Genomic DNA, 17,537 nt, shown 5'->3' with positions numbered 1-17,537 from the left:
CATAGCATTGTGAGACAGACAGACTTCATACCTATTTAAAAAGCTGAGCTATCTTGAGAATGTAATTTAATGGAAATTCTGGGATTTGCATATTAAGAACAGAGCTGAAAATGTGTTGCTGGAAAACGCAGCAGGTCAGGCAGCATCGAAGGAACAGGAAATTCGACGCTTCGGGCATGAGCCCTTCTTCAGGATTACACGTACATGTACATACTTCTGAAGAAGGGCTTGTGCCCGAAGCCTCGAATTTTCTGTCCCTTGGATGCTGCCTGACCTGCTGCGCTTTTCCAGCAACACATTTTCAGCTCTGATCTCCAGCAGCTGCAGACCTCACTTTCTCCTCCTATATCAAGAACAGAAACCAGCATATCCATTCTAAAAGGTGAAAAATTTTAATCCTAAAATTGATTATTGCATCACATCTCCATGACACTGGGCTCCTTTGGTTATTAATTTTGTGAGCATGATTTTAACCTCCACAACCACGCGATGAAGGAGCAGTTTTTAAAAAGCTAGTGCTTCCAATTAAACCTGTTGGACTATAACTGGGTGTTGTGTGATTTTTTAAAAAAAACTTCATGAGAACTGTTATGCATTTCAGATAGCATCATTTAAGGAGCAAGCAGTAGATGTTTTGAGCTTGCTGGAGTTGATATACAAGGAAAAGAAATGAATGACTTCTAAATGCAGAGCAAAAGGGAAGCTGAACGGACAGTGGTCGTGTCTGAAAACAAAAGCTGCTGGAGATCAGCGGGTCGGGCAGCGTCCTTGGAGAGAAAGCAAGCCAAAGTTTGGAGTGTCCATGAGTCTTCATCGGAGCTGCAGCACTTATCCAACGGTGGGTGGGGAGGGATGAACTGCTGGGGGAGAAAGGATGTGGATAGTTCAGATTCAGCGATCTGAATGTGTCACAGCAGCACGTAACACCATGACGGGAATCAAAGGATGAAAGGCACAGCGTGAATAGATTAAAAGGTAGAGTATACGCAGGTCGAAAGGGCAGCTTGAAGAATTAATAAAGTGGGAAAATGCTCCAAAACCCTGACAGAAAAGAAAAGCAGACAGTTCTCAATCCTGAGGGGAGACGCTGGAGTATTTCTTAAAGGAAATTTCAGCTCTTCCCTCATGTACTGGATTCTGTTTTACTTTCGGTCTGCTGAAGACATCTACTGTTATTTCTACTTCCATTGGCCCTGAATTTGGAGCTTTATATTACAGTCACCCCAAAAGGTGTATTTTTTTTTAAATGTGCGGAAAGTTAATGTCAGTGCTAAGGGATCCAGTTTGAGTGTGAACCTGAGTTGCAGTGATTGGAGCGGTTTCCGCATACTTGTCGCTGACATTTGAAAACTGGTTCCACCTGAAATGTACCTGCAGGGAGTAAACCCATCCCCCTAAAAAAAACCCAGCAAATGTAGTTCAATGTGGTTTCAGTCCAAGGTGAAAGCATCGCGTCTGGATGAGTGGATTCTTATCCCAGTTTGTTTTCTGTCCCCTCTCTCTCTTTCAAGCCCGAGCAAAACATTTCAGAGCAATTGCATGGAACTGGAGAAGTGCATTGGGAAAAGCTGCTGACGGACTGTGATGGAAAAGACCTTGCGGAGCTGCCTCCCGTGTCTGCGGGTGCTCTGGGACCGCCTTTGGCCCCAATCCCCGCCCGCGACCTCCCCCGCAGCTCGGCGTCAGGTCTCTGTTATCTCGGGTCCCTTGGTGGACTCCAAACTGTCCGTCTTAACCCCAACCCCAGTGGCGCCTCGCAAACCAGGGCTGGTTTACACCGCACTGTACGATTTCCAGGCCAGGTCGCCAGAAGAGCTGTCCCTGAAGCAGGGCGAGAAACTGAGAGTCCTCCGAGATGAAGGGGACTATCTGTTTGCACAGAAAGCCGCCGGTTCCGCCGAGGGTTTGGTTCCCACCAACTACGTGAAAGTGGTTGATAACTTTGCAAATGAACCGTAAGTAATTTTATTGGCAAATCTCCCACATGTCCCGATTTTCTCTTGTGTACATGTTTTTAAAATAAATTAGGCAGAAAGAAAAACTTGCACTCATATAAGACCATTCAGTGTGATCATGACTGATCTGATATTCCTTAAGTCCATGTTCCTACCTTTTCCCCCTAACCCTTAACTCCCCTATTGATCAAGAATCTATCTCAGCCGTAAAAGTACACAATAACTCTGCCCCCTCAGCTCTCTGTACTAAGAAGTTTGCAAAATAAATTCCTCCATTTCTCAGCGTTAAATCGGCACCCTGTTATTCTGGGTAAAAACAAGGACTGCACATGCTGGAAACCAGAGTCTAGATTAGAGTGGTGCTGGAAAAGCACAGCAGGTCCGGCAGCAACCTCTTATTCTGAACTATGCACTCTACTCTTAGACTCTCCCATGTGGGGAAACACCATCTCAGCATTTACCCTTAAGAACCCTGTATATTTCAATGAGATCATCTCTCCTCCTTCTAACTCAGGTGAGTGTACAGTCCCAACATGTTTAGCCTTTGCTCGTAAAACAATCCATCCATATCAGGGATCATCCCTAGTGAACTTTCTCTAAACTGCCTCCAACAAAATTACAGTAGGACGTCAATTATCTGAATGAGACGAGCAGGGAGTATTTTGTTCGGATAATTGATCGTTCAGGTAACCGGAATCGAGCGGTAATTTATGAGCGCTGGTTATCTGAACATTTCTCTGTTATCCAGCAATGCACACTATAATGCCGTTTAACGGATAACTGATCTATCATAATCAAGCTGTAATTTATGAGTGCCGATTATCGAACATTTCTTGGTTATCTGGCAATGCACGCCATAATGCTGTTTAATTGATAACTGAATGCTGAGTTGCTTAATGCCATTTTTAAAGGACCTTTAAATCTTGTTCGGATAGTCCGAAATTCAGATAATTGATGTTCAGGTAATCGAAGTTCTACTGTATATCTTTTCCAAAACTGCTCACAGTACTCTATATGTGGTCTCATCAGCACCTTGTACAGTAATGAGACTCCCCCACCTTCTATCCCAAGGAATAGCATTGCATTTGCCTTCCTGAGAACCTGCTGCATTGCATACTAGATTTCTCTATTTTGTGCATGAGTTTCCCCTGTAGACCCTGGGAATGTACTATAGTCTGAAATTTCCTTCAGCGTTTGGTCATAGATGTGCAATAACTGGACACGAGTTCAAAAAGTCAATGTTGGGACCTAAACAGGGCTGGTGCAAGAATATTGGGTGCCTGAGATGAACCTTCAGCCTTAGCAACACCCCCCACCCCTCTCAAACACATAAAGGTAATTTTCAAAATAATTTTTATGCATAAGCATAAATAATATTTCAATATTGATAATTGCAAATTTAATTTTAAGGAGATTATTATCATCCTGATTGTACTTGATCACTGTTATACACTTTCCACAGCTTATATGCTGGAAGAAATGCACATTACAAGAGGCAGAGTACACATTATAATATGATGCTGTGTGTTCCTTTCTGGTTTATTCTGTGTGTAATTGGCACAGTCATTGCAATAGAATGAGTTACATTCAATGATATTCTTTGATATTATTTACTGATTCACAGCTTTGGAATCATTTTAGATGTTCAAATTTCTAAAACTGCTACATTAATGGAATGAGGAATATACTATGAAATTTTGGGAAAGGCTACAGTGTAAATACATAGAAGCCTATTGTGTTTCAGTAGATATTGAGCTTTTATTTGCATTATCAAAGTCTCTTTGTTTACTTAAGTGGTTTGTTAGTTTGGTTTTTAGCTCCCCCAAACCTTTGCTGATCTAAGTGTCTGCCTAGTTTTAACAGCTGGTTGCTCTGGGTATAAATGTGGGTAACATGCCTCTTGGATCAAATGTTTGACCTGGCATCTTTTTGTACCTCAGCATAAAATGACCTCTAAAACTGCTCCTGTGAAACCTTTGGGATGTTGTTACTATGTTAAAATGCTATATAAATACAACTCATTGTAAGTAGAGTGTGCCAAGATCTCATTCTGTAAGATGGTCTGAAGAATTATCAAATTGTTTTGTCCCATTAACAAAAACAGAGTTAACGTTTTACATCCAGTGAGTCTTCAGAACCACTCTGAAGAAGGGTCCCTGGACTAGAAACATTAACTCCATTGCTCTCCACAAATGCAGCCAAACGTGCTGAGTTGCTCCAGCAATTCCTGTTTTTGTATCAGATTTCCAGAATCTGCACTTCTTTTTTTTAGATTAGACTTACAGTGTGGAAACAGGCCCTTCGGCCCAACAAGTCCACACCGACCCGCCGAAGCGCAACCCACCCATACCCCTACATTTACCCCCTACCTAACACTATGGGCAATTTAGCTTAGCCTTTGAACTTCTCCCTTTTCCAGCCCAGTTAGAAATCCTTCCTTGTCTTTGCCCTTTCCTATATCTATAACCTTTTCCAACTCTACAACTCAAGATATCCGCTGTCATCTACATCTCATCAACTATTAATTGCTGTAAATTCTGCTGCCAAGCCCTTAAGCTCTGAAAGTCTCACCTGAAACCTTTTAATCTGTCCTCCCCTTGAAAAGTTCTTTCAAACCTATCCCTTGACCAAGGATCTTCATGTCTCCATTTGTAGCAACGTCAGATTTCTTAACGGAAGAAATATGTCACTTTAGAAATTTAAATATGTTCCCAGCTGCAGCTTCTTGAACATGATGTGCCTAATGTGCATGAATGATAGTTAAATGAGTTGAAACTGAATTCTTCAAATTTGAATGTTTTATTCTTTGTCTACTTGGTCCTTTCCTAGGACCATGGAAAGCGACCTTCATTTATGCTTAATTTGTGACTAGGTACATTCACAAGAAAGGATAGAATAGGAATGTATCAGACACATCTTTGAATCTAACATTACTATTACATCCATCGGTAAATTCCAGAGTACTATATCAAAGTACAATATCAATGCATACTTCTCTTGAGGTACAGTCACTGTGATGTAAGCAAATGCAGCAGCCAATGTGTACACTGCAAAGTCTCTCAAACAAGTATCAGATGCATGAAAATTAATTTGTATTTGCAGTTGTTCAATAGAAGATTGTCAGATAGAAGACTGGCAGAATTGATTCTGAGCTGAAAATGTGTTGCTGGAAAAGCACAGCAGGTCCTGCAGTCCTCACTTTCTCCTCAAAGAATTGATTCTGAGCAAGCCACAGTACTGAGACAGTAAAGTCACACAAGCAACATAATAAAATATTTGGAATGATTCTGTTATCACCACCTGAATTTTTTTTTGAAGTAATGTTATGTTCAAAGAAGGTTGATTTTGGGTTTTTCATTTTATATACAGGCCATCCTAGGTGAGCTTGTTTTATGTCAAGATCCAAATTCAACAGTATCTAGGTTGAAAGTGCTCAAATACTTCAAATCACTAGCCAGGGGATTTTTATCTCATTGATCTAGACTGAATTCAAACCCAGATCCACAGTTGAAAGTCTTTTGGTTGACCCATCCCAGTACCTTAAATGAAAGTGTCGACTATGAAGAAAAAGTGTTATCCAGGGCACTTATTCACTTAAACTTTCTCTTTCTTTTTTAGAAAAAAATGCTACCTTAGCATTGCAGACATACAACTCTACATAGGTGTGGAGTTAACCTTTCCAACAGGAAAGAACAGGCCTTGTGGATTATTAGGTTAAATGATAGAATGATAGACTATATGAACTTTAAGGCAAATTTCTAGAATTGTGATTGTTAGATGAATTGTATGGACACAACATTAAATAAGCTGCTAAAGAATTATTTTTCAAAAGAAGCAAAACAGTTTTCTCCTCTATAAACATGCCTAAATGAAAAAGAATCTGAATTGGGTAGATGAAAAATAAATACAGAATTTGTTTCAGTAAGTTAGCCCTACAGATCTGCTCAGAAACTAACAATTCCACTGTCCTTGGATCTTTTATAATGTCATGGAGTTGTACAGCATAGAAACCAACCCTTTGGTCCAACTTGTCCTTGCCGACCGGATATCCTAAATTAATCTAGTCCCATTTGCCAGCACTTAGCCCATTTCCCTCTAAACCCTTCCTATTCATATATCCATATAGATTCCTTTTAAAGGTTGTAATTGTACTAGCATCCACCACCTCCTCTGGCAGTTTATTCCATACACACAACACCCACTGCATGAAAATGTTGCCCATCAGATCCCTTTTAAATCTTTCACCTCTCACCTTAAACCTATGCCCTCTACTTTTAGACATCCCTACACCAGGAAAAAGACATTGGCTATTCATTCTAACCATGCCCCTCATGATTTATAAACCTCTGTGAGGCCTCTGACACTTCAGTGAAAATAGTCCCAGTCTTTTCAGCCTCACCTTCCAGTTCAAACTATCCAGCTCCAGCAACATCCCTGTAAATCTTTTCAGAATCCTTTCAAGTTTAGCATCTTTCTTATAGTAGAGAGACCAGACTTGAACACATTGTTCCAAAAGTTTTCCAAACTAATATCCTATACAGCACAACATGACATCCTAACTCCCAAACTCAATGCATTGACCAATACAGATTAGGTGTGAAAATTAATGATATCTGATTGTGCTGTTGTCTCTCACTGTATCAATAACAACAATGATAGTCCTTGTAATTCTTTTATGTGAAAGTGGCACCCAATCGGCATGTGGCAAGCTTTCATGAACAGCGATGTGATGATGGCCAGATAACCTTTTTTTAATGCTGTTGACATTGATCACTGTATGAACAACTTGTTCTGTTTGTTTGTTTGTGTGTGTGTGTCTGTTTGTCTGCCTACCTGATTGCAATGTTATTTGAAATTAATTTTAAATCCCAGGAAACATAATCCAGTATCACATGCTGCATTCAGATGTATAATAATAAGATGAAATGATTGGGATCTTAAATGTGGAAAGTTATTCGTAAGGTTTTTAATTATGCATAAATACACATGATTAAGTGCTGGGAATAAGAATAAAAGTAATGGAAATTAACAATTTTTTTAAAAATTCACTGTATTCTTTTAGTTTGCCAGAAAAGTAAGTTATTTCATTGAAGTTATAGAATCCCTACAGTGCTGAAAGAATTCATTTGAGTCTGCATCGACCATCCAAAAAGCATCCCACCCAGGCCCAGCATCCCCACCCTATCCCTGTAACTCTGCATTCATCATGGCTAATCCACCTAACCTACACATCCATGGACACTAGAGGAAAATTTAGCATGGCCAATCCACCTAAAGTGCACATCTTTGGACTGAGCGAGCAAACCCAGATAAACACAGGGCAAGTGGGGAAACTCCACATAGAAAATCTCCTGAGGCTGGAATCAAAGCCAAATTCCTGGTGCTGTGCGGCAACAGTGATAACCACTGAACCAAAGTGCTGTCCCAACATTTTTGTTGACATGCCCTCTAAACCGCCTGTGATTGGCCTTCAACCAATAGGAGGGATAAAAACTCCCTTCCTATTTCCGCCCTCCAACCTCCACAGTAGTCAGCAGGATTTGAATAAGAAAACCCCAGTTGTTTTCAAGTCCATCATCTTAACCACTCTACCATGACAACAGAATCAATCAGTTGAACTCAAGTTTTATTTTTCACCATGTGTGTATTTTACAACATCACAAAGAATTAGAAAAAAATCCTAGTCAGAGTTTATATAATCAATTCCCCTTTTTCTTGCAGTATTCATTTGATTTTTTTTAACTGATTAAAATTAGGACATCTGATGTTAATAATTGAGTCAGCTTCTGACTTTGGGCACCAGTGTCACAATTCTGCATTCTCAAGTCAGGATTTACGTAAAGTTTTACCCAATTTCCCAATTATGTGTTTCAAATCTAGCGTTACAGTTCATTTGAATAAATTTTGCATTTTCTAACAACCTGATCTTATGGAATTTGCAGTTAATTTTTTCAACTTGTTGATAGTTGTATGTTATAGAAAACCACGACATTCTTCATTTGAATGCATGCTGCTCCTCACATGCAGAAATTCACTGCTTTCCAATTGTGACTTTGCAATGACCTTCCTTTCTGGCCTTTATGTTAGTGGTTTTCTTGGGCATCACCTCTTCTATCTCCTTGAAAATTACCCAATCTTCAATTTTTATCAATACCTGCTTATTTTAATTCCTTGAATGTGTCAATTGTCCCTCACATCCTAGCAATTGTTGTGATAGATTCTTCTGTTGTTTTGCTGGTTGTGTATACAGCGAAAGAGACTACTGGTCTCAGACTATGTTGATGTCTACTGATGTGTGACATTAGGTCAAGTCTCTGATTTGAATAATTGATTGCAAATACTGCCTATGAAGCCATTGTTAGTGATGATTTTTGTCTTTGGCATTCTGCTACATTTGCTTGTCCTGAAGGCATTTGATTCTGTCCTCCTCAAATGTTGAAAGCATTTGATGACACATTTTCCCGTTCACGTCTGTCCAAGTTTATTTCATTGTATGTATTTGGGTAGCTTGCAAACAAGCTTGGCTGTCAGAATATCTTTACATTTAAGTTTGGGACATCAATACACTCAATTAGTGGTAGAATACTGCCATTGATCTGCAGGATTCTTCAATACAGCAAAAACCAAAATTGATGGGAAAACACAGCAGGTCTGGCAGCATCTGTAGAGAGAAATCAGAGTTATGGTTTTGGTCCAATGACCCTTTTTCAGATGTTTCTGATTTCTAGCATCTGTAGTTCTTTGATATTTGTGTTTAATCTTCAATACAAACCACAAGAAGAGAGAAGATGAGAAGAAAGTCCTCCTCATCTTTGTTCTCAACGAGCAATCTGAGTTTGAGATTATGGTGTCTGCTCCTAGACTCACCCACAAAGGGAAAACAACCTTTCAGCACCCACCCTGTTAAAAATCTTGTCTGTTACAATAAGGTCTCCTCATAGGAAAATCCCTCCACACCTAGGATAACTCTAGTCAACCTTCGCTTGCCTCCCTCCAATGCTAGTATATATTTCCTTAGATAAACAGACCAAAACTAATAGTTGTATTCTACAGATTTATGCATTTAAATTATCACTGTACCCTGATGAAGGATCACTCAACCCAAAACATTCATTCTGCTTTCTCTCAACAGATGTTGCCAGACCTGCTGTGTTTCTCCAGAAATTCTGATTTTGTTTCAGATTTCTAGCATCTGGAGTTCTTTGTTTTATATCATTGTATTCTAGATTCATTCTAACTAGTGCCTTGGATAGGTTTAGCAAGACTTCTCAATATTTATACTCCATTCTCTTTGAAGTAAAGGCATTAATTCCTTTTGCCTTCTCCATTACCTGCTGAACTTGAATGCTAACATTTTGCAATCATGCACAAGGACTTTCTACAGTCTTTCTCTATTTAAATAATATTCAGCTCTACTGTTCTCCCTGCTGAACTGCATAACTTGTCATTCTTCTACATGTGTTTCCGTCATTTTTGTCCAGTTACTCAACCTGTTTATATCTCTATGTAAAGTTGTCATTCTCATCACTTGCCTTCCCACTTGCTCTGTGTCATCTGCAAATTTGGCAGTAGTATATTCATTTTCCTCATTGAAGTCAATGTAAGTTGCAAAGAATGTGGCCTCACAGTACTGACCTCCGTGAGACTCCATGATTGTAAGTTGCCATTCTGAAATTACCTCCCATATCCCAATTCTCTGTCTTCTATTAGATAGCCAATGCCCTATCCATGCTAAAACACTACCCCAAAAACTATGTGTTCTTATTTTATTAAATAGATTCACGTGGTATCTTACTGAATGCCATTTGGAAATCCAAATATATTACATCTACTGCTTCCATTTTATCTATCCAGCTTGTTACTTCCATAAAAATTTCTAATACATTTGTCAGGTACGATTTTCCACTCATGAAGCCATGCTGACTCTGCTTAATTATACTTTTGTGTTTCTACATTCTCTTTGATAATAGACTCTAACATTTTACTAATGACAGGCGTTAAGATAATTGGCCTGTCATTGCTTTTCTTTTGTTCTCTCCCTTTTTGAATTAGTGTGTTACATTGGCAGTGTTCCAATCATCTGTTAAGAATTCATGAAAAGCTACTACCAGTACATCCACTATCTCCACTGCTACTTTCTTGAATATCCTAAGGTGTAACCAATCATGTCCTGGGACCGATAAACCTTTAACTCCATTTGCTTCCATAGTATTATTCTCCAGTACCAATCTTGAACCTTCTTCCTTAATGTAAATTGATAGGTTTACCTCAAAATTACAATTGTTGAATTATTTTATTTGTGCCCATATCTGTATCTCCACCCTAAACACATGTAGCAATACTGACAGGAGAAATTACACTTCAATTAAGAAAGAAAACTATACAAAAGATGAACAAACAATGGTGGCATTGTCCCTTTCCTGGCATCCAACTTTCAGATTTTAATATAATTGCTGGATATTTCATTGTGTACATTCAGATTATAAAAATGTTATGTAATTGTTTAGATTATATTGATATATTTTCAGAACTGATGTAAAGGATACATATGTTTAGACTTAGATTGTTCCATATGTTACGACACGGGGGGAAACCCTCTGCTAATTTAAACCAGCAACACAGAAAAGATTCACCATGTGCTATAATCTGTTAAAATACAAGAGGCAAAGAACTATCCCAAAAGTCATTATTTAAAGTAAAAGTTAACAACTTTTTTTTTAAGTCTAACAGAGAATATTTAACTGACAACTATTTACAACTCCTTTCTCTAAATCTATCTTTTACCTTCTCCTGTACAATAATGGTCCAATAAAAAAATCCCGATTACGATTTACAAACAAAAAAAAACACGTTTCAAAACCAGTCAGCTTGCCGAGTGTCCTCTGTAGATTTCCCTCTGTCTTCTTTTCTTCTTCTTAGGGATTCTGTTTCACAGGTCGCTGAGAGGTAAAGGTACCTTCTGAGAGAGCTGTTCTGCAGGCAGCCTGTATTTGTTGGTCGCTTGACAGTTCTCTTTGCTGCTCTGGATAACTGTTCAAAATGTCTGATATTTATACCTCAAAACATCACATCGTTTCATTGATTTTAATATTGTCAAAATACTAAATTCAAACTTGATTGGTGTTTGGTATCTTGGGGCATAATTTAAACTGATTGACCAAATTTGAATTTGTTTTTGTCTCCAGGCAAGCCAGCTACTCTAGCTGTTCGACCAAATGTTACATTGTTACCTTGTTCAGAACACTTTACTGTGTCAGGTAGTTCTGCTAGCTTTTCAACTCTCTTAAAGGTACAGTACACCTCTACACCTTCATAACACATAATTGTTAGTTACTGCTGTTTCACATATCATTCATTCATCCACCGCATTCACACGAAAACTCACTATTAAAAGGTTCATTCAAGACCGCCCTCAACAACCAGACATGGAGACTGTATCCACTGCAGTGGCCTTCCCTTCTCATCAGATGCTAAACTGTTTGGGTCTCCAACTGAGAAACAGGAAAGGCTAAGGTTCCAGAGGGACATGTGCCTCTCTGTCTCCTTTGCTTCAACAAAAGCAATTCTTTTCCTTTGGGAGTTTAGTGCTGCAGATTCTATGACCTGGCTTAAACTAGTTTTTAAAATCATTATCTGGGACCAAACAATGTTCAAGGTAATCTTTTTAAGCACACATTGTTGGCCACACACAGCAATCATTTTATTCTAGCAGTCTGTGGGTCTCAGGGTTCTCTGAACTACTGTGACCCTTCCGTGTTGACCACATTTGAATTGCTGCATGTGTGTTGCTGGTCAAAGCACAGCAGGTTAGGCAGCATCTCAGGAATAGCAGACCTCATTTTTTACTTGCACATTTGAATTGCAGCTGCTTCAACTTTACTATGCAAGTTTGGAATTTAAAATGACTGCCCCACCTATGAATAATGTTTTAATGTGTTTTAGCTTTAAAGTTACATTGTCACTCTGACCCTGTAACTTGAATCTTTAAATCTAGGTCATGATTCTCAGTCCTGTAGCTTTATTGGATGATTTTAGATTAATCATCAAATCTCTCCAAACTTCTCAGTTTCCTTTTCTCCCCCTTTGGAATTCAAATCACTTAAATATATCTGTTTCTAAATCTGATTTAACAACGTCTGAAATTAAAATATATCAATTAATCTCGAGACTATGGTAAGAATCAGAATCCTGAATCCTAAAACTTTGCAGTATGTTTTTAACCCCAAGATCAGCCCAATCCATTGCAAAGTCATTTCAAATACTCTGAATATTTTGAATTCCCTTTGATTCTAAATCCTGAGTCATATTTCAAACACAATAACATCACATACATGGAATGTGTCGTTTGTTTGCACAAAAGAATAGCAGGTAATAAAACAGGAAATTCAGAAGAAACTCAGCAGGTCTGGAAGCATCTGTGTAGAGAGACAGAGAGTTAATGTTTTAGAACAAAGAACAAAGAAAATTTACAGCACAGGAAAAGGCCATACAGCCCTGCAAGCCTGCGCCAATCCAAATTCACTGTCTAAACCTATCGCCCAATTCCTAAGGATCTGTATCCCTCTGCTCCCCACCTACTCATGCATCTGTCCAGACGCACCTTAAATGAATCTACCGTGCCTGCCTCTACTGCCTCTACAACACGTTCCAAGCACATACCACCCTCTGTGTAAAGTATTTTCCGCATGTATCCCCCTTAAAGCTTTCTCCTCTCATCTTGAACACCATGATCTCTCATTATTGAATCCCTCATCCTGGGGAAAAACTTATCTCTATCCACCCTGTCTAAACCCTTCATGGTTTTGTAGACCTCAATCAGGCCTCCCCCCCCCTCAATCTCCTTTTTTCTAATGAAAACAATCCTAAACTACTTCCATAGCTAGCACCTTCCATCCCAGGCAATATCATTGTAAACCTTCTCTGCACCCTCTCCAAAGCGTCCATATCCTTTTGGTGATGTGGCAACCAGAACTGTACACAGTATTCAAAATGTGGCCCAACCAAAGTCTTGTACACTTTTAACATGACCTGCCAGCTCTTATATTCAACATCCTGTCCGATGAAGGCAAGCATACTATATGCCTTCTTGACCACTCTATCCACCAGTGCAGCCACCTTCAGGGTACAATGGATCTGAATTCCAAATCTCTCTGCTCATCAACTTTGCCCAAGGCTCTTCCATTTACAGTATAGTTCACTCTAGAATTAGACCTTCCAAAATGCATCACCTCACATTTGCCTGGTTGGAACTACATCTTCCACTTTTCTGTCCAAATCTCTAGTCCATCTATATCCTCCTGTATTCTTTGACAGTACCCTATGCCTTCTGCTACTCCACCAATCTTCGTGTCATCTGAAAACTTACTGATCAGACCACCAATGCTCTCTTCCAGATTGTTTCTGTATATCACAAACAATAGTGGCCCCAGCACTGATCCTGTAGAACACCCCTAGTCACCTTTCTCCATTTCAAGAAACTCCCTTCAACTATCGCTCTGTCTCCTTTTGCTCAACCAGTTCTTTATCCACCTAGCTAGAACACCCTGCACACTATGTGACTTTACCTTCTCCTTTAGACTATCATGGGGAATCTTATCAAATGCCTTGCTAAAGTCCATGTATATGACATCTACACAGCCTTTCCTTGATCTATCAACTTGGTCACTTCCTCAAAAAAACTCTAATAAGTTGGTAAGGCATGATCTCCCCCGCACTAAACCATGTTGTCTATCACTGATAAGCCCATTCTCTTGCAAATATAAATAGATCCTATTCCTCAGTACCTTCTACAGCAACTTTCCCACCACTGACGTCAGGCTCACTGGTTTGTAGTTACCTAGAATTTCCCTACTATCCATCTTGAACAGGCAGACAACATCAGCAACTTTCCAGTCCTCCGGTACTTTATCTGTGTTTAAGGATGCTACAAAGATATCTGTCAGAGTCCCAGCTATTTCCTCTCTTGCCTCCCTCAGCAATCTGGGATAGATCCCATCCGATCCTGAGGATTTGTCAATCTTAATATCCTATAGCCTACCCAACACATCCTCCCTCTTTATGTCAACGTGATCCAGAGTAAACACACTTCTATCTCTAATCTCAGCATTCATCATGTCCCTCTCCTCAGTGAACACTGATGCAAAGTAATCATTGAGAATCTCACCCATTTTCTCATGTTCGACACACAATCTTCCTTCCTTCCGTATCCTTTAGTGGACCAACCCTTTCTCTAGTTATCCTCTTGCTTCTTATATATGAATAAAAGGCCTTAGGATTCTCCTTAATTCTGCTCACTAAAGTTATTTCATTACGCCTTTTAGCCGCATGATTCCTAGTTTAAGATTGGTCCTACTCTCCCAATATTCCTCCAAGGCCTGTTCTGTTCTTAGCTGCTAGTACCTTATGTACGCTTCCCCTTTCCTCTTGGCTAGTCGCACAATTTCTCCTGCCATCCACAGTTCACAAATCTTGCCTTTCCTATCGCTTGTTTTAAGTCTGAAATAACACTATTTCAGAAAACATTGAGCATTTTCTGTTTTTATTCCAGCTTTACAGCATCTGCAGTACTTTGCTGTTCTAAGAAGAGCAGATGCATTCAGGGAAGGTAAATAACAACTAAATAGCAAACTGTTTTAAGATGATTACAAAACAGGCCACATAATGCTAAACCATGTTTAAGCGATATAGACACTGGCCTGCAATCCACTCAATTCCAAAGGCTATTTGACCAGTCTATCTCTTTCACTCAAGAATAGAACAAAAAAACTATTTCAAACCGTATTAGAGATTCAGCAGCAGCTTTTCACAGTCTCTGGCAAATATTATGAACTTGTTGGTATATGTCCCTACTTCTGAAATGTACAGCCCCTTAAACCCAAGTTTTCATCTCATTCCCCAGGTACCTTAAACCCTTCTTCTTATCCTCTGTCAGGGCAGAGTGATTCCCCTCATGAAGGGTCAACAGCAACAACCTATTCTCTTCTCTCTCATTAAAACTGTGGGTCTCCACCTTTTGATCAATCAGGAAAGTGGCCATAAAGCTCTTATCCTTGTGTCAGTTTCCCTATTCGTAAGACTAGATTTTCCAGTCTATTGGAAATGGATGGGACTACATTTTGCTTGAATAACAGAACAGAATTCTGGAACAAAAGGGTTAGAATCCTGGGAAACTATTGGATGCACGAAAACATCTGGTAGGATACAGAAACATGGGTGAGGGAAAGGTTAGAGATTACCTTGGGAGTACCACAGAGTCTAGAATTTTCTAACATTCCAATGCCTTTTTTATCTGTCTTAGAGAGAGAGCTTTCTTTTTTCCCAGTTGGTATCAACACCCAATTGACACTGTCTTTTGCCATAACTTACCAGTAAAACTACCAATTATTCTGTTACATAATAAATGTCGTCTCTGGTAACATACTTAGAGACTGCAAATATTCTGAGCCTTTCCTGCACAGCTTTGTTTCACCTCTGCTACAACAATATCTCTCTTGCCTTTTTTTCCTCTTTCCTTGATGTGTTTGCATAATATACCATCAGGGAACTGCATTTTCCCAGACCCCTGATCTGTTCTACATTTCTGCATCATCCTGCTCCTCATTCACCCTTTCCTGTCTGCAAGAGATTCTCTGTCCTGTCAACTCCCAATTATAATTCCAACTGGCTGTACCTTTCCTCCAACTGCTTAAACTTTGTTTGATAAGACTACTTTCACTTTCTGTTTCGATGGATTATCTACTATTCTGTTTCATGGAGAGGATTGTCCAAAGTCTTCACAATCTGGATCCAACCTTGAAACAAAAATAGGAACTGCTGGAGAAGCTCAGCAGGGCTGGCAGCATCTGTGGAGAACACCTGAGAAGAGTCACTCAACCCAAAACATTAACTCTGATTTCTCTCCACAGATGTTACCAGACCTGCTGAGCTTTTCCAACAATTTCTATTTTTGTCTCTGATTTACAGCATCCTCACTTCTTTCTGTTTTTACTTAGTATCCAACCTAGAATGCTTCTACCACCAAACAACGTAAGCAATGCTTTCTCATCACCCAATCTCTCATTTTTGTTATATAATTGTCGAGTTGCTGCTTTTAACTTGCATACATTTAATACAACTTTGCTCAGACACACTTCACACCCATTCATATTTACTAGCATCTAACACTGAGACTAAACACCAACATTGACACACCACATGGACACATTTTCCTTTTTTTTGTCTTTTTCACAGCATTCTAGACTCTGTGGTACTCCCAAGGTAACTTCTAACCTTTCTCTCATCCCTGTGTCTGTATCCCACCAGATTTTTTTGTGCATCCAATAGTTTCCCGGGATTCTAACCCTTTTGTTCCAGAATCTTGTTCTGTTATTCAAGCAAAATTTAGTTTATCCTCTGACAGGCTTCCAACTAAGTGTATTGTTTCCAAACATTAAAGACTTTCCAGACAATAAAAACGTCATTAATCTCAGCAACCACCACCATGTGTGACTTCTCCTTATTTCCACGGCTGTTTACCGGTCCTGTTTTGTAGTGATTCTGCATTTCTCACACAATGGCTCTTGATCTACCTTTGGAGGTGCTGATTTAACAGAATCTACATGGTAGTTTTGGACACAGCACACTCTCCTTTCTCTTCGTGCACGCTACCATCTCCAACTTCAATCTAATTGGTAGTTCATCTGGTTGCAAGACCAACACCCTGCCTATAGTGATAGATAAAGTTACTCCCATTCTTAGTATGTCTGATCATCCAACCTCCCGGCAATCAATAGCTCACCCTGTTTGCAATTCCAATTATCATAAAGCTTCAAATGGGACTCAAAATGGAGAAGGTTGCAGGTTCAAATAAGGCAAAGGTTTTATTTTGGCCTAAGCATTTGGAGATAAAGCTTGATAGAAATTGTACAACAAATGAAAGTTTGTGTACCATTTGTCCCATGACCATAAACCATACAAGAGGATCACTGTATCGACGTCTCTTTAGAAGCTTGGACCAGTCACAATTGTGATAAATACTTTCTATTGTAAGGCTAGTCAAGCTAGTGCTATGTAACAAGTATATCTCTGTTACATTGACAATTTTCTATTTTTATATGCATTATCATGGTCATATCTCTTTGTATAGCTAATGGCTCCTATATTCCCTATGTTCTCATCTCAGTTCCAAGGATCTCTGCAGGAGTTCTTCAGGGTGGTCCTAGACCCAATCATCTTCAGCTGCTTCATTAATGACCTTCCCTCCAGCATAAGATTAAAGATTGGGATGTTCACTGATAGTTCCACAGTGTTCAGCAAAACTCGCGACACATCAGATACGAGAGCAGTCCCTGTCCAAATGTAGCAATACCTGGAGAATACCTAGGTTAGGGATGCATAATAAATGCTGGCCCAGGCAGCAATACCCATATACCCTGAATGAATATGTCTTTCTGAATTAAACGTCCACTCAAATGCTTTATTTTAATCCTTAAAGCCTTAATCAAGTGTCACTCAACACTAACCTACCAGTGCGCTATGTATCTATGTGCTCTTCTATGTCTATCCAGTTATTCAGATAGTTTTCTGTACTAATGGCTCTCATGA

General features: G+C 39.3%; 1 protein-coding gene across 1 annotated transcript in view; it reads left to right on the top strand.

Moving 5' to 3' along the window:
• The first annotated feature begins 894 nt into the window (after positions 1-894).
• LOC132822952 (tyrosine-protein kinase Srms-like) overlaps positions 895-17,537 on the top strand; it is a 68,290-nt gene continuing 51,647 nt past the window's right edge. The window contains exons 1-2 of the mRNA XM_060836396.1: positions 895-975; positions 1,512-1,955. Of these exons, the coding sequence (XP_060692379.1) occupies positions 1,585-1,955 (371 nt within the window). The 5' untranslated portion in view covers positions 895-975; positions 1,512-1,584. The remainder of the gene's footprint in view (positions 976-1,511; positions 1,956-17,537) is intronic.

Source organism: Hemiscyllium ocellatum, chromosome 15 (assembly GCF_020745735.1).
Source record: "Hemiscyllium ocellatum isolate sHemOce1 chromosome 15, sHemOce1.pat.X.cur, whole genome shotgun sequence".
Lineage (NCBI taxonomy): Eukaryota > Metazoa > Chordata > Chondrichthyes > Orectolobiformes > Hemiscylliidae > Hemiscyllium > Hemiscyllium ocellatum.
This window is presented reverse-complemented; position numbering and strand designations above follow the sequence as displayed.